At 38.8% G+C, this 25,418-nt stretch overlaps 1 protein-coding gene across 2 annotated transcripts in view; it reads left to right on the forward strand.

Annotated features, from left to right (window-relative positions):
• Window positions 1–21,735, forward strand: part of LOC143039806 (uncharacterized) — a 232,064-nt gene extending 210,329 nt beyond the window's left edge. Inside the window, exon 30 of one of the 2 annotated variants that reach the window (XM_076210167.1) lies at window positions 21,260–21,735. In XM_076210167.1, coding sequence (XP_076066282.1) covers window positions 21,260–21,407 — 148 coding nt within the window. In that variant the 3' untranslated portion in view covers window positions 21,408–21,735. The remainder of the gene's footprint in view (window positions 1–21,259) is intronic. The other variant, XM_076210083.1, reaches the window with a different exon arrangement.
• Window positions 21,736–25,418: the final 3,683 nt, after the last annotated feature.

Genomic DNA, 25,418 nt, shown 5'->3' on the forward strand with positions numbered 1-25,418 from the left:
AAGTTAGTGTGTCAGGGGAATTAAAAAGTGAAGAAGCAGCCAGAGAACCGGGAAACCACACAAATCAGGTAAGTGATCAAAAAGACTTACAACCTGTCTAGGTGCTAAAGATAGCCAAGGCAATGAGCACAAAGGTGCCATTCAAGATGAACAATATCACCTTAAGGCCATTTAATGGCAATGGAGATGTTGCTGGGTAGCTCAAAAAGGTGGAATAAGTGGCAAAATTAACCGGAGTCACGAATGTCATGAGCTATATTGCCCTTAACCAGGAGAGAGACACAGTAGCCATCTATCTACTAATGATGACTAGTGATCAAGTGGATTGGGAAAAGTAAAGAGACAATTGTATCATGAATTAGCCCTTGCATTTGAGTTTATGCTTCGAATCTATGGACATGACTTGAACAGTTCCTACAATTCAAAGGCCAGGTGATATTTTGCCCTCCTTTTATGGATGCATTTGTCCTTTTGGATTATCAAAAGTGGTAGTGTGCAAAACCTATTTATTTGTGCATGTTTATAGAAATATAACATACAATAAAAATGGGAGAACAGAGTGCAGTCATTTGGGCCAGAGAGAACAAAAATGCCCATGTGTCTTCTTACACCACAGCGACACCAGTGCCAGGCACAGGTGCCAATATATGCCAATATAACCTACCCTATCACTATCTGCCCAGCTCCACACAATCTACCCATTTCTTTATTTTTGCATAAAGAAGGCTCACAGTATATCAACTACTACTCATCTAACACATGAAAGCATATAAAACATAAAAGCAATGACTGTGTCATCATCTTGATATTATATGCCCTCTGACCTACATATTTTACAATTTACCTAGAAAGCAGGCACTATGGCTCCAACTAAGATGTGGCTTGGCACCATACCCATGTCCTTTGTATCAGTGATGCCTGTGTACTTTGTCAGTGACACGTCATGGAACATGACAAATATATTCCCCTTCCCAGAATAAATATATCTAAGCCTGTGAAACAAGGCTTGAACATTTTGTATCAGGACACAACAAGGTGTCGGCTATCACATTTGATTTTCCAGGGGTACATTGGATACTTTGATCATATCCCTGGAATGCTAATGCCCATCTGGCTAATCTGTCATTCTTTGTCTTACCACTTATGATATACTTCAAAGGATTATGATCACTCAGGATGATTACTTTTTTGTCCAGGAATATCTGGAATTTCTTCACTCTGGCCTCTAATGGCGTGATGCAATTTTGGCAGACTTGATGTCCCAGGTAGTGTGTTCCTCCCAAAGGTTCTTCAGATTCACAGTGAGATGGGCTTGTTCTAGTCTGTCAAGTAAACCCCTTAACCTGTGCATGTGATCACTCCATGTGTCAGAGAACACTACTATGTTGTCTGAGTATGCTCTAACACCTGGCAATCCCATGACTAGCCAATTTGCAAGGCGCTGAAAGGATACTCCGCTATTTTTCATCCCAGATGGGGTCACTTTATATTGAAAGTGCCCATGTGGGGTAACAAAAGCAATTTCAGTAGCTCTGCTTGTACGGGGGATCTGATGATATCAGTTAATCAGATCCAACTTGGATAAATATCTTGCAACAGTGACCTCCTCAATTAGATCATCTATTCTGGGGAGAGGGTAAGGGTCCGCTTTTGTGACTGTGTTTCCCTACCCATAATCAATGCACAGTCTCCACTCACCTCTGGGCTTAGGTACTGGTACAGCTGGTGAAGCCCAAGGACTAGTTGTTGTTGTTGTTGTCGTTCCCTAGACTGTCTGTCCGAGCAGTCCCGTCTCCCCAAGGAATGCCACAGCTGAAACTGGGTTTTCCCACAAATCCTTTATAGAGTGTATGTTGTGTTGTCTGCATGCATGATTGTGTATAATGCAGTCTTCCATTATGTGTTGTATGGCCACCCAAGGACTAGTACTAGGTTCCAGTAATCCTTGATCCATGAGCTGACTCACTTCCTCCTCCATGATCCTCCTCTTTTAGGGCAACAATCTGTAGGGTGTCTGCTTCACTGGCTTGGCTCCATCTTCTATGACGATGTCGTGAGATATCGCTTGAGTAATGGTGGGGCATGACGAAAATTTCTGGGCACTCTTGCAGAGAAGCACTTGGACCTTTTCCCTCATTGCTCCCTCTAGTGATGACAGAGATCCCTCCAATGCCTCACTTATGTCTGATCTGTTCAGATCATAAAAGAAAGTTAGATCCTCAATATCTGAATCAAGGTTCCCACCATATATGTCATGTTCCATGATGCATCACTGACAAAGGACGCAGGTGTCACTGGTACAAAGGACATGGGTATGGTGCCAAGCCACATCTTAGCTGGAGCCATAGTGCATGCTTTCTAGGGAAATCATAAAATATGTAGGTTTACCTAACAATGTAGTTAGTAAGATGTCCAGTTGTAGATGAGTATCTTATTTAGTCATTCAAGTTATTGGAGATTGTAAGCTGACAGCAGAGGACTACCCAACTGGAGCCTCCCACCTTTAGAGGTCAGAGGGTGCGTAATATCAAGATGATGACACAAAGTACAGTTGTTGCTTTTATGTTTTATATGCTTTCACGTGTTAGATGAGTAGTAGTTGATCTATTGTGAGCCTTCTTCACACAAAAATAAAAAAATGGGTAGATTGTGTGGAGCTAGGCAGACAGTGATAGGGTAGGTTATATTGGCATACATTGGCGTCTGTGCCTGGCACTGGCGTCATGCGGCTGTGGTATAAGAAGATTCATGGGCATTTTTGTTCTTCTCTCTGGCCTGCATGACTGCACTCTGTTCTCCCATCTTTACTGTAAGTTATATTTTTGTAAGCATGCACAAATAAATAGGTTTTGCACATTACCACTTTTGATAATCCAAAAGGACATATACATCCATAAAAGGAGGGCAAAGTATCACCTGGCCCTTGAATTGTAGGAACTGTTCGAGTCGAGTTCATAGATTCGAAGCATTAACTCAAACGCAAGGAGTAGTTTGTGACAATTGAGAGAGGCTTTCAGTGAGAGTCCGTTTGAATCTTTTAATCGGCTGCAAAGAATGCTCTGAGCTGGCGAACATGTTGATGTTTTTGCCAACGAAATTAGGAAGTTGGCTGGATTGTTGACATTCAAAGGCAATGGCTTGGATCAACTCGTTAGAATGGTGTTTATAAATGGCTTTCCAGTTCATGTATCTGCTGGACTACAGGAAGTAAATAATGCTGTGTCGGCGAGTATGGACGAGTTGATAGACTGTGCTAAGCTTCTCACAAGGACAAAGAAGGATGGGCCTTTTGCTGCTATGGCAACAGAGAGGCCACAAGGCCCTACGCAAGACCTAGGGTCGAGATGCTAGCCCGATGACTCACGGAAGAGGGGAGAGCTGGCGGACCGAGGCCCTCCACCGGACGATGGAAGAGGGAAAACAGGGGAGTCCAGGGATGACCACATCAGATGGAGGGGGCTGCCTAGGATCTGTTGTTATGTGTGTCGGCGACTCGGTCACTTCGAGAGGAATTGTAGAGAGATGGAGCTCATATGTTACGAATGCAATAAGCCCAGATATGTTGCTCGACACTGCGAACATGGAAACGGACGAGGGGTGGCTGCCACAGCAGCTGCCAAAGAAATGTAAGGACACTATCCAGCTGTATGCCGATTGTAGATGTCTTGTTGAGAGGAAGACGCACAAGAGCACTAATAGATTCTGGCTGTTTGACCACGATTGTAATGGCCGACTTGATTAAAGAATTCAGACAGGGAAATATGGCCCTGATAACACTTGACGGAAGGGAGACAAAGTGCGAAGGTGACCAGGAATTTGAAATGATGGTGGAGGGCATTCCAATGTGACTAAAAGTGCTTGTCATTAGAACAGTCATAGAGGGAATTGACGTGGTAATGGGAATGAATGCAATTGCTCAGCTTGGAGAAGTCATGTTTGTTGCCGGACAAGTGAGGATTGGAGTGATATGCGACTTGAACACGGAAGGGAGGGAGAGGACCCATCTGAGGCCGGAAATGGATGTAAGAATGGCAATGCGGGCTATGGAGGGTAGTGTCACCGCGAAGCTCGACTTTGATGAGAAGGTGGTGCCATGCACAATTGAGGACAAAGATTTCTGGTTGAAATTTGATGGCCAGAAATGGGAGGTGGAGTGGTACCTGAAAAAAGGGTCACCTGTGTTGAAGAACAAAGTCAACTGCTACAAACCAGCTCTCAGAGAGCGGGTGAGGGACAACTTTGACAACTTTTGAACTAGAGCGGTGGATTGATGAGGGAATTTTGAGTCCCTGGGAGGATCCGGTGGAGGGTGGAATCTTGCCTCTGATGGCAATGGTGCAACCATGAACAAAGTGCAACTGGCTTTGGATTTCCATGAGCTGAACCAGTTCGTGAGGTGTCATACTGGCGATGATTTTTTTAGACATATGTAACGAGACCCTACATAAATGATGCCAAATGAGGGGAGTGTCCATGATTGTAGACCTGCGGGCAGCTTACCTACAAATTCATGTGGTGAAGAAGCTACAGAAATACCAACTAATAAAATACAAAGGTAAAACATATTGCTTGACCAGACTGGGGTTTTGGGCTGTGCTCCGCCCCGAGGATAATGATGAGGATCCTGAGGACAGTACTGGAGAAGACTGAAACGATGAAGAAGGGCATAGACCCCTACCTCGATGACATACTGGTGGATGATACTGGTGTACCAGCATCTGATGTAGTGGAACACTTAGCTCGGTTTAGATTGGTCTTGAAGGAGCCGTAACCAATGGAAGGAGGAATGGTGTTGGGACTGCAACTAGAGAGAGACAGGAGCAGAAACTTGCTGTTCAGGAGAGGCAACGAGATCTCAAACATAACAGCCGAGATGAGCAGACGAGAGCTCTTCTCCCTGTGTGGCAAATTGGTTGGTGACTACCCGATTGCCGGTTGGCTTTGTGTAGCATGCAGCTATATTAAGAGGTGGTCAGGGTTGAAGGATTGAGGAGAGAAGGTTAATGAAGGCACGCTCACGATGATACATGACACCATACAATGGATGAGACATGATGATCCAGTGAGAGCACTACAACAGGGCATAGGTATAGTATGGTTCGATACTAACAGCATAGCAACCGGTGTCGTCTTGGAGATAGGAAGTGTGGTAGTGGAAGATGGAGTGTGGCAGCAAAAAAAGAATAACTACCATCACATTAATGTATTGGAGAGCTGGACACAGTTATAAAAGGAGTCAATTTGGCGCTGAAATGGGGGCTATGTGAGATCGAAATCAAGATTGACTTGGTCACAGTAGCAGGGTGGATGAACTCAATGCTGATGGCTAAAAAGAGAATACCCACAAAAGGGGCAGCAGAAGTCATTGTGAAGCAGCGTCTCAGGATCCTGAGGGAGTTGATAGATGAGTTCAGCATAAAGATGAGTGTGATCCAGGTGCTGTCAGGAATGGACAAAGCAGATGTGCAAACCGTTGTGGAGGAAAGCTGGCTGAAAGTGCCGGAAAAACAGGGGGAGGAGAAGGTTGAAGTGTGTGCTGCAGGGTCCCTATGCGCAAAAGAGTTGCATGGAATGCACCATCTAGGTGTTGATAGGCCATTGTTCTTAGCAAGGAAAATTGACTCAAATATAACAAGGGAAGAAGTCCGGCGGGCAGTGAAAGCATGTGTCTGATGTCAGTCAATAGATCCTGCCCCTAGACCACATACAGCAGAGGAACTTAGCATAGAAGAAAGCTGGAAGAAGCTGGTGGTTGATGTAACCCACTATCGACGGGACATGTACTTATCAGTGGTTGACTGTGGTCCAGGGCACTTCGCTGTCTGGCAGGAGCTGAAGACAGAGACGAGAGAGGAAATTGCATGGGTGATAAATGAGATATTTCTGGAACGGGGTCCAGTGAATGAAGTCCTGATGGATAATAGTGATGTGTTTTGGTTGGGGGCACTGAAAGAATTGCTGGACAAGTGGAGCACGAGACGTTTGTTTCGGGCTGCTTACTGGCCGAGTGGAAATGGAATAGTAGAACAACACCATCTCACTATTAAGGCTATCGCTGAGAGGACATTAATACCACCCATGGAGGCAATCTTTTAGTATGATATGTCCCCTAGGTCATGCCAAAACAAAGGCTCAGTTCCACAGAGAGCCTTATTGAAATATGATTGGCGACATCCCCAGGTAGGGCCGGTGCTACCAGCCAATACTGAAGAAGACCCTGCCTCAGTACAGGTGGGGGAGGAGGTATGGATGAAGCCAAAGGATGGTAAGAACACGTCACAGTGGGTGAGGGGTATTGTAACGAAGGTAAATTTGCATAACAACATATCTGTCAAGGTAGTGCTGCGACATAGTTTGGATCTTCGTCGTGTGGTGAGTGGTGGAGAAAATGAGGAAGTCATGATGTGGTAGTGAATGGGGAAGCAACACCCCAAAGACCCCAGCACGACAGACATCCTCCAAGTTGGGTGCAGGACTACTAAGTAGGAAATGGAGGAGACAAAGAAGACGAAGAAAAGATTGATCTTGAGATCAAGGGTGTATGTGTGGTGTGGATGTAGTGAATGTGGTGCAGATAGGGGTGCGCAGTTGACACCCCTGGCACAGGGTCAAAAAGGTCACAGTGTAGGAAGGGAAAGCCGAGGGTGCACGACGGGGTGCGTGGGAATGTGTGTGTGTGGAATGAGAAGCAAGTGAAACTTCAATAGGATTAGGATTAATTTAGGTAGTGGTTTTAGGTAAGGTAGATTACAGAGTGAGAGAAGTATGTGTGTCAGGGGAATTAAAAAGTGAAGAAGCAGCCAGAATAGAAAAAGGTGACTTGTTGACCATCTACAGAATTATGAGAGGTGTGGAATGCCTTGATAAAGATGACTTACTAAATTGGGATAAGAGAAACACAAGTGGACATAGAAACTCAAAGAGGACAGTTATAGAAGAGACCTAGAAAAAAAGCTTTCTCCACAGAGGGACGGGTGTATGGAACATCTAGACGAGATAATAGTGTGTGCAAAAACAATACACGAATTTAAGAGCAAATTGGATATGGCGAGATAGAGATGGGACACCATGAGTGTAGCTCTTCTTCCTGTAAGATACAACTAGGTAAATACACACACACACACGTCGGATTGACGGCGAAGGTTGGAACTCCGGAAACAAAACAAAAAAACAATTTTTGTGGATTTCAGTGATGAGGGAGTACCTATGTTGTATTAGTAGGGAAGAGGAAAGCTCTTGGTGTAGTGGGCAGGTGAAGAAAAAGGAGAAGGGAAGGAATTATTGAGAAAAATGGAAGAAAATGAGGAAGGGGAGGAACAGGCCCCAGAAGTCAGAAGAGGTATAAACAAAAGGTGCACAGACAACACAGCTAAAGTTGAACAAGTCAACAAAGGGATCAAAAGGAGAAATATAGATAAGAGCAACTCAATAGAAAGTGGATATAATTATTCCTGTGGATTTAATGAGGGGGGAAATGATAACATCCCCCGATTAGCAAGTCTAACAAAAATGTACGAAGCATGGGAGGTTAGGTTTAGCTAACTCACGCTAATTACACAAGGAGTTGATAAACTGGAAGAACTAAAGGAGAATCAAAACCTAAATAAATAGAAAAATTGAAAAGACAGATAAGAGAAGTAAAGGATGAGAATGAGGAGTTAAAGAGGAATAATAAAGAGAATAAAGAATCCATAGCAAAAGAGGTAAATGGTTGGAAAAAAGTTCAGGAGGATAATAGAATTAGATTTAGAGATATAGTGAAACAACAGATGAATGAACACACTAAGGACACAGTTATTAAAGTGATGATAGAGAAGAAGAATATAGTGAGAGACTTAGCAGATAAAAAGAAATGTATAATTATGAATGGAGGAGAAGCATAATCCAAATAGGACTACAAGAGTAAGAGATGAGAAAGAAAAGGTAAACAAGATATTAAAAATATTTCAAGAAGGTGATGAGGAAATAGGTAAAGAAATTGAAGAAATATATATACTAGGGAAATATAGTATAGACAAGACCAGACCAATTAAGGTTAAATTCAGGTCACAAACAACAGCAGAAAATATCTTATAAAAAAACAGGGAAACTAGCGAAAAGAGATCAGTATAAACAGGTATGGATAAAAAGAGAGATGAATAAAAAGGAAAGAGAGGAAGAGAAAACAAAAAGAATCAAAGCTAAAAAAAAAAAAAAACGAGAACAGAACAATCAAAGGGAAATCCTATTGGAGAGTAGTGGATATGAAAGTGAGGAAATGGTTCATAGGAGAGAAAAACAGAAGGGAAACAGAAATCAGGATTGAGGTAACAGGAAATTAAAAGTGTCTTTCACAAATATAGATGGATTAATAACAGGCTTGAATGAACTAAATGATTATCTGAAGGAAAAAGAACCTGACATAATGGGACTTGTGGAGACAAAATTGAAAGGTCCATTACCACCCGACAGTGTAGCACATGGTGTATATAATTATTTGATTAGAAACAGAGAAGTAAAACAAGGTGGAGTTATGTTCCTAAGAAGGATATAAATGTGAGGAATGTTACATATGGAAAGAATAGAGATGATTATGATGGAAATAGAGGACAGGGACAAGAGCAGGAAGTTTGTGGTATATTATGTGCCTCCTAAAATGGCCTCGTGGAAAGAGAGAGAACTCAAGGATATGTTAGAAGACACAAGGATAACACTAAATAAGATAATGAAAGGTGGAGGAAAAATAGTTATAATGGGTGACTTTAATTGTAAAGAAATCTAGTGTGAAGAGATGACAGTGAAGGGTGGAGACGACCTATGGGGAAATGTACTACTTGATATGATTATAGAACATAAAATGACACAATGAATACAAGTGAATACTAGGTATAGAAATGAGTAAGAGCCATTGAGACTAGACCTGATAATTATATCAGAACCTGAAATAGTGGACAAGAATGAATATAAGACACCACTAAGTAAAAGGGACCACATATTAGTTGAACTGGAACCAAATAAAGAAAAATGCATGGGGAAAATGAACAATGTAGAGAGGGAAGACTGATGTATGGAAAAACAAAATTTGATAAAATAAGAGAACTTTTTCAAAAAGCAGACTGGGAAAGGATATACAAAGAGGAAACAACAGTAGAGAAATGGAAAATCTTGACAAAAAATTATAAGGAAGGAGTGGAAAAGTGTTCAAAAACAAGAAAAAGGATATGAAGAATGTTGGTACAACAAAAGATGTAGGGAGTTAAAAGATAAAAGGGATAAAGCTTGGATAAAATGAAGGAAAGACAAAAAACCTAAAAAATGGAAAATATATATTGGTTATAGAAATGAATATGTACAAGTGCACAGAGAAGAAAGGAGAAAATATGAAAAGGATGTCATAGAAAAATATAAAGATCAACCAATTCTATTTTACAGATTTGTAAACAACAAACTAAAAAACAAACAAGAATTAGTGAAACTATGACAAGGAAGAACAGAATACACAGAGGAAATAGAAATGCCAGAAATTATGAACAAGCATTTTAAATCCGTGTTTACAAGAGGGAACATATAACTTAGAGATGTCAAGTGGGAGGGGAAAGTCCCCCCTACGAGATAGAGATAAAAGTAACAAAGAATGAAATAATGAATCACTTGAGTAATCTTGATGTTAGAAAATCGTATGGTCCAGATGAAATGGCAAACTGGATTTTGAGAGAATACAGGAACGAACTAACAGACAAATTACATAGTCTAATAAGCAGTTCATTCAAGGAAACAGACAAATTACATAGTCTAATAAGCAGTTCATTCAAGGAAGGAAAAGTTCCAGAAGATTGGAAAAGAACAAATATAGTACCAATATTTGGAAAAAATGCACTAAATCCGAAGCAGTTTGGATGTAGACAAAGATCATGTGTCACAAATTTGATGTGTTTCTATTCAAGACTAATAGATATAATACAAGAAAGAGATGGATGGGCTGATTGTGCCTTTCTAGACCTGAAAAAGCTTTTGTTAAGGTGCCACATAAGAAATTGCTAAAGAAATTAGAAACTGCAGGAGGAATACAGGGCAAACTACTTAAGTGGATGGAAGACTTCTTGCATGAAAGGAAAATGAGAGTGGTGATAAGAGACAAACATTCCAATTGGGATGAGGTGATTAGTGGAGTTCCACAAGGAACAGTTGCGGCAACAATAATGTTTGTTATATATATTAACAATATGGATGAAGGAATTGAAAGTTATATGAGCTTCTTTGCAGGCGATGTAAATTTTTTTTAAAAAGTGAGGACCGAAGAAGATTGTGAGTCGCTGCAGAGTGATCTCAATAGAGTATAGGAATGGAGTAGGAAGTGGGAGATGGAATTCAACATTAAGAAGTGTAGTATAATGGAATTTAGACAAAAAATAATATTAGTGGGATCATATACATTGGGAGAGGAAGAAATTAAAAAAGTGGAAAAAGAGAAGTACCTAGGAGTCATTATTATGTATATGTCAGAAACATATAAACAAAATTTTTGGAGAAACTTATAATTTAATAAGATCAATCAAAGTGGCATTTACATATGTGGATGAAGAAGTGGTGAAGAAAATACTAGTCACTTTGATAAGACCAAAGTTGGAGTATGCAGCAACGATGTGGTCACCAAGTACAAAAAATGTATAACAAAACTTGAAAGAATACAAAGAGCAATTACGAAATTGGCACCAATGCTCTCTGAACTCATATGAGGAGAGGCTGGCAAAACTTGAACCACTGACATTGGAACAAAGAAGAGAGAGAGGAGACTTGATAATATATAGAATCATGAAAGGCATAGAATTTATTGATAGAAAGGATCTAATAAAATGGGATAGAGATACAAGAGTACATGGAAAGAAAATCAAGAAAGACAATTATAGAAGAGATCTGAAAAAGAACAGCTTTCCCCACAGGATAATAGACATTTGGAACAAGTTAGATGAAAATGTGGTGTGTGCAAAAATGATACATGAATTTAAAAACAGGCTAGATGAAATGAGATATGAAGACAGGACACCATGAGCATAGCTCCCCTTCCCGTAAAGTACAACTAGGTAAATACATACACGTCGGATTGACAGCGAAGATTGGAACTTGGGGGGGAGGGGACACGTAATTTTCATGGATTTCAGCGACGATGGAGTACCTGTGTTGTATTAGTAGGGAAGGGAAAGCTCATGGTGTAGTGGGCAGGTGAAGAAAAAGAAGGGGAGTCATTATTGAGGAAAATGGAAGAAAATGAGGAAGGGGAGGAGTGGGCCTCGGACATCAGAAGGGGTGTAAACAAAAGGTGTGCAGATGACATAGACGAGGTCGAACAGGGGACCAGAGGTATTAAAAGTAGGAATATAGATAATAGCAGCTCAATGGAAAGAGGAGTTAATTACTTCTATGAATTTAATGAGGAGACGACAACCTCCCCTGACTGTTAAGTCTAGAGAAACTAACAAAAATGAATGAAGCATGGGAGGTTAGGTTTAGCCAACTAGCACTAATTACACAATGAGATGATAAACTGGAAGAACTAAAGGAGAATCAAAACCCAAATAAAAAAAATAGAAGAATTAAGAAGATAGTTAACCCCTTCCATACGGTGCCGCACACGTAGGCGTCATGGGGAGCGAGTGTATTCGCGAGGCTGCCATATCGGCGTCTTGATTATATATATTGTAGTCGCCCCTCCATAATGACATTCTTTCTAATTCTTTTGTAATCGCATTTTCTATGGTTATCAGAATTCACGGGTGAAGAGAGAACGATCAATATAAGCGGTGACTATATTTTATGATGCGAGTATTATTACGACACGTCGTACGGCTGGCATTGGCTGCTGCCACCGAGATCTAAGTCCATGACGCCTACGTGTGCGGCACCGTATGGAAGGGGTTAAGAGAAGTAAAGGATGAGAATAAGGAATTAAAGAGGAATAATAAAGAGAATAAAGAGTCCATAGCCAAAGAGGTAAATCATTGGAAAAAGTCCAAGAGAATAACAAAACTGAATTTAGAGATATAGTGAAAGACACTAAGGACACAGTTATTAAAGTGATGAGAAAGAAGGAGAATATAGTAAGAGTCTTAACAGATAAAAAGAAATGTATAATTATTTTAGTAATGGAAGAAAAACATACCGGGTAATCCAAATAGGACTACAAGAGTAAAGGAGAAGGAAAAAGTAAACAAGGTATTAAGGGTAGTTCAAGAAGATGAACAAGAAATAGGAAAGAAATTGAATATATAAATTGGGGAAATACAATATAGACAAGACTAGACCAATTAAGGTTAAATTCAGGTCACAAACAACAGAGAATATCTTACCAAAAACAGGGAAACTAGCAAAAAGATATCAGTACAAACAGGTATGGATAAAAAGAGAGATGAATAAAGAGAAAAGAGAGGAGAAAATAAAAAGAATAGAAGCCAAGGAAAAAACAAAACAAAAACAGAACAGAGTCAAAGTCAAATTTTATCGGAGAGTAGTGGATATGAAAGTGAGGTAATGGTTCATAGTAGAGAAAAATGGAAGAGAAACAGAAAACAGGATGGAAGTATCAGAAAATTAAGTGTCTTTCACAAATATAGATGGCTAGATAACAGGCTTGAATGAACTGAATGATTTCCTAAAGGAAAAAGAACCGAACATAATGGGAATTGTAGAGACAAAATTGAAAGGTCCATTACCACCCAACAGTGTAGGACATGGCACATATAATTATTGGATTAGAAACAGAGAAGTAAAACAAGGTGGTGGAGTTATGTTCCTGACTAAGAAAGATATAAATGTGAGGAATGTGACATATGGAAAGAATAGAGTGGAAATGATTATGATGGAAATAGAGGACAGGGACAAGAAGAGCAGGAAGTTTGTAGTAAATTATGTGCCTCCTAAAACGGCTTCGTGGAAAGAGAGAGAACACAAGGATATGTTAGAAGACACAAGGATGACATTAAATAAGATAATGGAATTTGGAGGAAGAATAGTTTTAATAGGTGACTTTAATTGTAAAGAAATCTGCCGTGAAGGGATGACAGTGAAGGGTGGAGACGACATATGGGGAAATGTACTATTTGATATGATTATAGAACATACAATGACACAATGAATGCAAGTGAATACTAGGTATAGAAATGAGGAAGAACCATTGAGTCTGGACCTTATATAATCACATCAGAACCTGAAATAGTGAACAAGATTGAATATAAGACACCACTAAGTAAAAGTGACTACATATTAGTTGAACTGGGACTAAATATGGAAAAATACATGGAAAAAATAAACAACATAGAAAGGGAAGATTGATGTATGGAAAAACAAAATTTGATAAAATAAGAGAACTTTTTTCAAAAAGTAGACTGGGAAAGGGTACACAAGGAGGAAACAACAGTAGAAGAGAAATGGAAAATCTTGACAAAAACTGATAAAGGAGTGGAAAAGTATGTTCCAAGACAAAAACAAGAAAAAGGATATGAAAAGTGTTGGTACAACAAAAGATGTAGGGAGTTAAAAGATAAAAGGGATAAAGCTTGGATAAAATGGAAGACAAAAGACCTGAAAAATGGAAAATATATACTAGTTATAGAAATCAATATGTACAAGTGCACAGAGAAGAAAAGAGAAAATACGAAAAAGATGTCATAGAAAAATGTAAAGATCAACCGAAACTATTTTACAGGTTTGTAAAAAACAAACTGAAAAACAAACAAGAATTAGAGAAACTATGACAAACAATAATTAGTGAAACTTCGACAAAGAGGAGTTGAATACACAGAGGAAATAGAAATGGCAGAAATTATGAACGTGCATTTTAAATCAGTGTTTACGAGGGAGAACATACAACTTAGAGATGTCGAGTGGGAGGGAAAAATCCCCCCCCATGAATGAGATAGAAGTAACAAGGAAAGAAATAATGAATCACTTGAGTAATCTTGATGTCAGAAAATCGCATGAACCAGATGAAATGGCAAACTGTTTTTTTGAGAGAATGCAGGAATGAACTAACAGACAGAATACGTAGTCTAATAAGCAGTTCATTGAAAGAAGGAAAAGTTCCAGAAGATTGGAAAAGAGCAAATATAGAACCAATATATAAGGGGGAAACAAGGAAGACCCTACTAATTTTAGACCGGTCTCTCTTACAAGTACGGTAGCTAAAATTTGTGAAAGAATGATGAAAATCAGACGGGAAAGGCATTTGGAAAGGGGAAAAAAAAAAGTACCAAATCCAAGGCAAATTGGATTTAGACAAAGAAGATCATGTGTCACAAACTTGATGTGTTTCTATTCAAGGCTAATAGATGTAATACAAGAAAGAGATGGATGGACTGAATGTGCCTTTCTAGACCTGAAAAAGGCTTTTGATAAGGTGCCGCATAAGAAATTACTAAAGAAATATGAGACTGCAGGAGGAATACAGGGCAAACTGCTGAAGTGGATGGAAAACTTCTTGCTTGAAAGAAAAATGAGAGTGGTGGTAAGAGACAAACATTCTAATTGAGATGAAGTGATTAGTGTAGTTCCACAAGGAACAGTTGTGGCCCCAATAATGTTTGCTATATATATTAATGATATGGATGAAAAAAGTGAATATTGTAGAAAATTGTGAGTTGATACAGAGTGATCTCAATAAAGTATGGGAATGGAGTAGGAAGTGGGAGATGGAATTCAATATCAAGAAGTGTAGCATAATGGAATTTGGACGAAAAAAAAAATAATAATAATAATAGTGGGATTATATAAATTGGGAGATGAAAAAATTAAGAAAATAGAAAATGAGAAGGACCTGGGAGTCATTATTATGAATAATATGTCCCCTGAGAAGCATATAAACAAAATTTTTGGAGAAACTTATAATTTAGTAAGATCAAAGTGGCATTTACATACCTGGACGAAGAAATGGAGAAGAAATTAATAGTCACTTTGATAAGACCAAGATTAGAGTATGCATTGACGACGTGGTCACCAAGTACAAAAAATGTATAACAAAACTCAAAAGAAACAAAGAGCAATTACGAAATTGGCACCAACGCTCTCAGAACTATCATATGAGGAGAGACTAACAAAATATGAGCTACAGACATTAGAGCAAAGAAGAGAGAGAGGAGACTTGATAACTATTTATAGAATAATGAAAGGCATAGAAATTATTGATAGAGAGGATCTAATAATATGGGATAGTAGAGATACAGGAGGACATAGAAAGAAAATAAAAAAAGACAATTATAGAAGAGACCTGAAAAAGAACAGCTTCCACACGGTTATAGATGTTTGGAACAAGTTAGATGAAATTGTGGTGTGTCCAAAAACAATACACGAATTTAAAAAGTCTAGATAAAACGAGACATGAAGACGGGATACTATGAGCTTAGCTCCCCTTCCCATAAAATACAACTAGGTAAATACATATGATAAAAAAGGAAATAAGTGATGAAGAAAAAGAGAAAGACATGCTCTCAGAATTGAGGCCAACGATAGAAATGAGAAAAGAACAGAGATGGAAAAATATACTGTATATATATATTTTGAGAGAGAGAGTACTGGACCTGAGACTGAAAAAATGGTACATCAGAAAAATGGAAACTTAAAAAAGACAAGAAAATATGAAACTGAAAGTGGCATACACAAATATCGATGGTATGATCTCTGGAATTAATTAACTAAATGACTATCTGGAAATAGATAAATCTGACATTTTGGGAATTGTGGAGAAGTACAGTGGGACAAGGTCTATACAACAACTGGGCGAAAAATAGAACAGACAAACAGGAAGGTGTCATGATATTGACCAAAAAGGGTTTAAATGTGACAAAGATAAATGAAAGCAAATATAATGTGGAATTAATTACGATTAATGTTGTAAACAAAAATATGAAAAGTAGAAAATTTGTAGCAGCGTATGTGCCACCAAAAACACAGGCTTGGTCTGATAGTGATCATTCTAAATTACTGGAAAACACAATGAATGTGCTAAATGAATTACTGAAAGAGGGTGGTAACATAGTAATTATGGGTGATTTTAATGCAAAGGATATATTCTTGGAAGAAATGATAGTAAAAGGGGAAGAGGAACTTTGGACCCACATTTTGCTGGATATGACCATTGAATACACCTTAACACAATGGGTTAAGGAAAATACTAGATATAGAAACAATGACAAACCGTCGAAACTAGATTTAATATTAACTTCTGAACCAGATATCGTGAACAAAATGGAGTATAAAACACCAATTGGAAAGAGTGACCATATGATAATAGAGTTTGAATTAAAAGAGCAAAACAATGTAAGAAGGAATGATAAACATAGAGAAGGAAGATTAATGTACAACAAAATAGATTTTGTAAGACTAAGAACAATTTTCGAAATCACAAACTGGGATAAATTCTTCAAAGAGGAAACAAAGATGGAAGACAAATGGTACATATTCAAAGAAAAGTACAAGGAAGGAATGGATAAAAATGTACCAAAGAAGAAGCAAAAAGAGATTTATATAAAGTGTTGGTGTAACAAAAGGTGCAGTGAGGCTAAAGACAGAAGAGACAAAGCCTGGAAAAGAGACAAAAAACATCCAAATGACAAACATATATAAAACTTAGGAACAAATATGTGAATATATGCATTGGAAAAAAAAAGTGAAAAAGATATTATAGACAAATGTAAGGGCCAACCTGAACTCTTTTACAGATATGGAAATGATAAATTAAAAGGCAAACATGAAATTGTAATACAGCGTGGATATAAAGAATATGTAGACGACACAGAAATGGCAGAAGTTATGATCAGACATTTCAGGTCTGTTTTTACAATTGAGAACTCACAAATTTGGGAAGATGGACAACAAGAAAGACCCACCTAAAATGAAAGAAATAAAGGTAACACAGAAAGAAATAAGAGACCAAATAAAAAACCTAGATGTTAGGAAATTGCATGGACCGGATGAAATTGCAAATTGAATACTGAAAGAGTGTATAGACGAACTGACGGACAAATTATACAAGATAATAGACTTTTCACTCAAAGAAGGAAAGGTACTGCAAGATGGGAAAGATGCAAACATAGTACCAATATATAAAGGAGGAAACAAAGAAGATCCTACAAAGTTCAGACTGGTATCCCTTACAAGCACAGTAGCAAAAATATGCGAAAAGTTTATAAACAAATGGATCAAACACTGGAAAATAAAATATTAAACCCTAAACAATTTGGCTTTCGTGTACCACAAAATTAATATGCTTTTACTCGAGATTAATTGAGATAATACAAGAAAAAGATGGCTGGGAGATTGCGCCTTCTTGGACTTGCAGGAGGCTTTTGACAAAGTACCACAGAAAAAGTTAATAAGAAAAATTGAAATAATAGGAGGAATAAAAGGTAAGCTACTAGAATGAATGAATGATATCTTAAGTTGGAGAAAAATTAGAGTGCTACTTAGAGACTGGGAAGATGTGATAAGTGGCATCCTGCAAGGCTCTGTATTGGCTCCTTTAATGTTTGCCATATATATAAATGATATGGATGAGAGAGTGAAGTGTTACATGAACCTCTTTGCTGACAGTAGCAAATTACTCAAGAGAGTAGGTACAGAAAAAGATTGCAGATTGTTACAAGAAGACCTGGACAAGATATGGGAATGGAGTCAGAGGTGTGAAATGAACTTTAACATTAAGAAATGGAGTATAATGGAATTTGGAAAAAGCAAAAATAGAATATCGGGTCAATATAAAATTAGTAATAAGGAAGTCAAAAAAGTAAATTCAGAAAGGGACCTGGGAGTGATCATCTCAAGTGACTTGACACCTGATAAACATGTCAATAAATTAGTTGGGGGAGACTTTTAACTTAAGATCAATGAAAGTAGCCTTCGACTACATGAATGAAGAAACGGTAAAGAAAATAGTGGTTTCACTAATAAGACCTAAACTAGAGTACGCTGCAACACTATGGGCACCTAAAAAAAGAAAAAAGAAAAGAAAAAAAATCAAACAGCAGTGACAAAAATGGCACCTACAGTATCAAATTTTATATATGAACAAAGATTGGAGAAATTACATCTATCAACACTGGAACAGAGAAGAGATAGAGGTGATTTGTTGACCATTTACAGAATTATGAAAGGGATGGAAATTCTTGATAGAGATGACTTATTAAAATGGGATAGAAGAGAAACAAAAGGACACAAAAAGAAGCTAAAGAAGGACAGTTACAGAAGAGATTTGAAAAAATATAGCATCCCACATAGAGTGATTGATGTCTGGAACAAACTAAATGGAGAAACAGTGAGTGCCAAAACTATACAAGATTTTAAGAATAAACTGGATATGGAGAGATACGAAAACGGGTCACTACGAGCATAGCCCTCGTTCCATAAAAAACAACTAGGTAAATACACACACATATATGCATACATACATTTATATATATATATATATACAGTATATATGTAATCATTTTTATGGCAGTCGCATGTAGAACTCAGACCTACTGCCCAGCCATCAGTAAGACAACTGTACAGTGCCTTAACCTTCTCAACTGCCGAGGCTACAAAAGTCTCATAACCCAGAATTTTCTGATTCCCAAGGATAGGAAAGATCACTAATCTACGACCCCAATTCCTGTTTTACATGAGACCCAAGCCCAATTGTGGGAGGGGATAAGGATAGGAACAAACCCCTTTTACGCTTTGCCATTGTAACTACAAGAGAAAATCGCACCTTAACCCTCTCAACCACTGAGAGGTCAGGAGGGTTAAGCGCTGTACAGTTGTCTTACCAAAGGTTGAGCAGTAGGTTCGAGTCCTACATGCAGCTGTCATAAAAAGTATCAGATTAATGTCGATGTCACTAGCGAATTTCTCTTGTAGTTACAATGCTGAACTGTGAAAGGGATTTGTTCCGGTCCTTAACCCCTCCCACGAGTGGGCTCAAGTCTTGTGTAAAACAGGAATTGGGATTGCAGATTAGTGATCTTTCCGATCCTCAGGAATCAGAAAGATTCTGGGTTATGAGACTCTTGTATCCTCAGTGGTTGAGAGGGTTTAGGCACTGTACAGTTGTCTTACCGATGGCTGAGTAGTAGGTTTGAGTCCGACATGTGACTGTCATAAAATTATTAGATTAATGTCGCTGTCACTAGCAAATTTCTCTCGTAGTTACAATGGTGAACCTTGAAAGGGATTTGTTACGGTCCTTACCCCCTCCCATGAGTGGACTCGAGTCTCGTGTAAAACAGGAATTGGGGTCACAGATTGATTATCTTTCTTATCCTTGGGAATCAGAAAGATTCCAGGTTAGGAGACTTTTGTAGCCTTGGTGGTCAAAAGGGTGAAGATGCTGTACAGTTGTCTTAGCGATGGCTGAGCAGTAGGTTCGAGTCCTACATGTGACTATCATAATTATCAGATCAATGTTGCTGTCACTAGCGAATTTCTCTCGTGTGTGTGTGTATGTATGTATATATATATGTACAGGTACTCCTTGTTTAACGACGACAATTGGGACCAGCGGGCCGTCATTAACCGAATTGGTCGTTAAGCAAAAGTGTATACATATACGTACATGTACTGTATGTACAATGTCCAGTAATACATGTATCTTTATTTTCGTGTATTTTCCCTCTTTTATACAGTACATTAAAGCTTTATTTACTGTTTATTTACGGTGGTTAGGTTCCTAATATTACCGTATATGACCAAATCTGCGTATGCTGACATTCCATATTGAATACCGGGGTATTTTTTAGTTTCGACCATGGGCGCAATATAGCAATAGAAAATTAATTATTAATTTTGTAAATTAAAATGTATCAACGTAATATGCAATTTTGTGGGCGGAAATGAAAGTAAAAAATACCTTGCTACAAGAAAATATGCTAATGAACGAAGTCGGTAGCATAGGCTCGGGACGCCATCTTGTCGTCTGCCAACATCTCTCACGATGACGAGCCGGATGACATTTAATTTGCAGGTAATGATTTATTAAACACAGGTTAGGTTAGTTTAGTTTAGGTTAGACGAATTAATTTATCGTCCTTTCATTTCTTCGACATCGGCATCTATCATAACAAACATGGTGTACCATTCGTCCGACATGACTTCGTTACTTACGAAATCTGTTTTAGCATTTTTTTTTTCATTTCCGCTCACAAAATTGCATATTACGTTGATACATTATAATTTACAAAATTAATAATTAATTTTCTATTGTTATATTGCACCTATGGTCGAAACTAAAAATTTACCACTACCGGTACACACTGTGCCCCAGGTAGTTTTTGCAGCTTGCAGGATGGTAATGTAGACCTAAGCTTCAGAACACTTTACCTCACAGCTAATATCCACCGTACAAGTTCATTTATATCATACAAATTTGCCTCAGCCAACTTAATTATCGTACACGACATCGTAACTTCAGGAGATTTACGTTAAACGACGTCATAAAGCCCGTCGTTACTCCGAGTTGTCGTTAACCGAGTAGGTCGTAAAACGAGGAGTACCTGTATATATATATATATGTGTGTGTGTGTATATATCTTTTTTCAACCACAAATCACTTTTAATTCCATGCCATTGCAGTCGAGACTGAAGAATCGCTCGATGGAGGCATCCGTTGGAAATTGAAACGTAGACGAGCCAAGGATTCGAACCCAGCTAACCCATAACAAAGTTACAGTGACTTAAACCAATACGCTATCAAGATAGCGTATTGGTTTAAGTCACAGTAACTTTGTTACTGGTTAGCTGGGTTCGAATCCTTGGCTCGTCCATGTTTCAATTTCCAACGGATGCCTCTATCGAGCTATTCTTCAGTCTCGACTGCGATGGCATGGAATTAACATTGATTTGTGGTTGAAAAAATATATTAATTGATCACTGGGAACCATTCAGTGTACATATATATATATATTATACATACATATATACACACACACATGGAGGAGTGAACAATGTATGGCAAAGACTAGAGAAAGGAAGAAGCTGAAACAGGACTGATTTAACTAAAAGTGTGAGATTTTGATAAAGGCCAGGGATGTGGCTTGGGAAAAATGAAGGGAGAAAATAAGCAATAAAATAAAAGAAGTTTACAAACAAACTAGGAATAACTATACCAGAGCTCTCAGGGAGGAAGAAAGCAATTTTGAAAGAGGTGTAGGATTGTGGGACAGACATACAGACTACTGCAGAAGATTAAAATGGCTTGTTGATTATAGATCATACCTACTCCTGAATAACCTTATGAATTTTTTTTCACACTTTCCTCCAGGCCCTCAACTGTAGAGAGAACAAGCCAAGTGTCTGCGGTGCCCCATTACACACTGCCCAACACACCTCCGCAACAAGAAGATCAGAACCATGTCCTTATCAAGCGAACCTACAACTTTGCAGATGATTCAGACGTTGTGTCAAATTGAAGAAGGGTTGTGCTTCTTCTATGGAACACTTCAAAACCAAGTTGTGCCTTCAATAACCCATTACATACCAGGATAGAGAGATTGATACTAGTGTTTAGCAGAGATGGGCATGTTACCACTGGACAGGTAGTGAGTTACCAAAAAATCTGGGTTGCATTTCCGTCAATGTGTTACCAATTTTAATTTCCTTAGAGTGGCCTGCGTTACAGCATATATGTGTGTGTGTATATATATACATAGATATACAAGTATTTCTTGATTTATGTGTTTAGAATACACAATTTTCGAATAACATGAGGTAAAAACCTAGTCATTTTTTTATATATACCTGGATTTTTTAGAGCACAATGTAAAGTCAAGTAAGCAATAGTAAAACTTAACTCAAGATGTTTTGGAAAGAAATTAAGAGAGGAAGAGGAGGCAATTCAAGTAGAGAAGAAAAGGTAAAAGGTGCAATGGAAGAGGAGGCAGTAAGGGGAAGATGGGCAGAATATTTTAGGGAGTTGCTAAATGTGAAGGAGGATAGGGAGGGAAAGATAGTTGCAGTGGGAAATGCTAAGAAAATGACCGTGATGAGTAGGGAAAATGGAGGAGAAATAAGGAAGGATGAAGTGAAGGCAGCTGTTAAGATGATGAAAGCAGGTAAGGCACCTGGTCTGGATGGATGACATGCAGAATGTCTAAAAAAAGGAGGTACAGTGATGGTGGACTGGCTGGTGAGGTTATTTAATGTTTGCTGGAGAGAGGGTAGAGTGCTGGAGGACTGGAGGAGTGCCTGTATAGTTCCACTTTACAAGGGAAAAGGGGACAAGCATGAATGTAGTAGTTTCAGAGTGATTAGCTTGTTAAGTGTAGTTGGGAAGGCTTATGGGAGGATCTTGATTGAGAGGATTAGGAGAGGAACAGAGGGAGTAATTGGTGAGGAACAGTGTGGATTTAGGACGGGTAGAGGTTGTGTAGATCAGATCTTTGTGGTAAGACAAATATGTGAGAAAGCTATTGGAAAGGGGAAGGATGTTTTTTGGGCTTTTATGGATCTGGAAAAGGCTTACGACAGGGTAGACAGAAAGGCACTGTGGGAGGTACTGCAGATATATTGGATAGGAGGAAAGCTGTTAAGAGCTGTCAAGAGTTTTTATGAGAGTAGTAGAGCTTGTGTCAGGATTAGAAATGGAGAAAGTGAGTGGTTCGAGGTAAAGGTGGGACTTTGTCAAGGATGCGTTATGTCACCCTGGCTGTTCAACTTATACATGGATGGGGTAGTGCGAGAGGTATATGCAAGGGTAGTGGGTCAGGGATTGGAGATGGTTAAAGAAAATGGAGAAAAGTGGGAGGTGAGCCAGCTGTTGTTTGCTGACGACACTGCGCTTGTGGCAGGATCGGAGGAGGGATTGAGGAAGTTGGTGACAGAGTTTGGGAGAGTATGTGATAGAAGAAAGCTAAAGATAAATGTGGGTAAAAGTAAGGTGATGAGATGTACAAGGGGTGAAAGTGGCAGTAGACTGGAAGTGAGCATTAAGGGAGAGCGACTGGAGGAAGTGGATAGTTTTAGATACTTGGGTGCAAGGAAGGATTGAGGAAGTTGGTGACAGAGTTTGGGAGAGTATGTGATAGAAGAAAGCTAAAGATAAATGTGGGTAAAAGTAAGGTGATGAGATGTACAAGGGGTGAAAGTGGCAGTAGACTGGAAGTGAGCATTAAGGGAGAGCGACTGGAGGAAGTGGATAGTTTTAGATACTTGGGTGCAAATGTGGCAGGAAAAGGTGGAGTGAAGGTGGAGGTAGAATGTAGATTGAGAGAAGCGAGTAAATGCCTTGGTGGATTGAAGAGTAATGAGGAATAGACATTTGGGAATGGATGCTAAGAGGAGACTGTATGAAGGAATGATTGTGCCAACAGCACTGTATGTGGCAGAAACATGGAACATAAGAGAGGAAGAGAGAAGGAATTTGAATGTGTTTGAGATTAGGTGTCTGAGAAGTATGATGGGGGTTACTAGGCTAGAGTGAGAAATGAGGAGGTGAGGAGAACGGGGGTGGAAAGGGAGTTGTAAGATAGGGTTGATGAAAGAGTATTAGGATGGTTTGGACACATGGAAAGAATGAGTGAAGAAAGACTAGTAAAAGAGGTATGGAAGGCAGATGTGGAGGGAGTGAACATGAGGGGACGTCCTAGGATGAGGTGGATGCATGGGGTAAAGGGGGCTTTGGGGAAGAGGGGAATGTCTGTTGAGGAAGGACGGGAGAGGACAGAAGACAGGGGTGAATGGAGAATGGTTGTATATGGATGATGTTGTGATGCATGAGGTGGAATGGGCGAGGGGATGGGTGGTGAGGTAGTATGTGTGAGCAAAATTTGACGCAGCCCAAATGGATTTCTCCCCGTCTTCTTTTATGCATGGGGGGACGGAGAGGGGGGGGGGTTGCCGATTTAATGAAGCAGCCTTGCTGTGGATGTGCTGTGTCTTGCGACACTGCTTCTGACCCAGGGCAATGGACAAGGTGCAGGGATGACCCGTCATCCAGGAGGTGCTAAGATAAGAGGGAGGGTGGAGGGGTGTGGAGTGTATTCAGGGATGGAATGGGTGGAAATGATTTTATGCCTTTTCCTTTTTGGCTACCTCCCTTGTAAGGGGGAAAAAGCCTTGGTATATGTATGTATGTACATTATGCAATCTCTTCAGGAACGTATCCCTTGCATAAATCAGGAAATCCCTCTGTATACATATATATATATATATATATATATATATATATATATACATATATATATATATATATATATATATATATATATATACACATATAGCAGATGTGGACTGCTCTAAGAAAATTAAAATTGGTAATGCATTGATGGAAGTGCACCCCAGATTTTTTAGTAATGACCTGTCCAGCAGTAACGCACCCAGCTCTGGTACTTGGAATTTTGCAAAACCTTGTTTGTCATTGTAGATAGCAGGATAAATGCCAAATAAGTAACCTTGGTGCATTTTCTACTCTTCCCTCATAGTTATGTATTGCTAATGCTGTTCTAGCAGTGTGGCTATTTTGGTTTCTACCACATGCATAATCCAGATAACCCTTTTACTACTGAAGTGCCACACAAAATAACCAGGCAATAGCTTGGGTGAAAGAACCACCTGGCAAGGTAGATGCTATACAACCTTCAAAGTAGTGGGTCAGCTTTGTTGACACGACCTGCTACTAAGATTTTTGTTGTTGTGTGTAATCTATGATTTTTCCAACTCAAGTTCTGTTAAAATAGGTTTTGGCTGTCTAATTCTAAGCTGTCCTGTCACAAGCTAATTACCTCAATTTAGTACTCTTAAAAGATAGGAATTCCTCCCCCTCCAACTAAATAAAATTAATGCCATTAATCTACAGATTGACATCACTTTCACGCCTATTTCTACCTCTTACCAGATTTCAGAAAGTAGCTATGAACAGTGATGTTTAAGTGAATGCCAAATTTCTTAATTCTTGAATTTATTGTCCGCATTAAACTTCCCTAAATACAAACTTGTGAACAATATTCAAAACCAAGAGAGCCTACTAGAGTAAGGAGGTTCTTCTATAATATGTGGTAGTTTCCAATACATAGCAATTCCTCAAAATTTGTTTCTTTGAGTATAAAAAGGAGGCAGTAATGAGAAATATGTGACTAGGTCGACAGCTATGCTCTGTGTTCTCTGTGATACACGTAAGAATGTATGGTTAGGTGTAACACTTAGAATAACTGTGTTTACACTTGTAGGATAAAGGTACATCTAATGATGTAGTTGGCCACAAAAATAACAACTGTAAGGATGTAGATTTATCACATTTTACTTTCAGGGTGCAAAGATTGTTCATTCATTCAATCTATAAATTATGATCAATACTCACACTAATCCAGTCTGCTTTGTACTGCACAAGTTTTGTGGCCATCTATACATTTGCACCTGGGTCTAAAAGTACACATTTATATAATGATGCATACACAAAAACTAGTCAAGACATGCACAGGTGTGCA

Source organism: Oratosquilla oratoria, chromosome 1, assembly GCF_046742065.1.
Source record: "Oratosquilla oratoria isolate Oo_2021 chromosome 1, ASM4674206v1, whole genome shotgun sequence".
NCBI lineage: Eukaryota > Metazoa > Arthropoda > Malacostraca > Stomatopoda > Squillidae > Oratosquilla > Oratosquilla oratoria.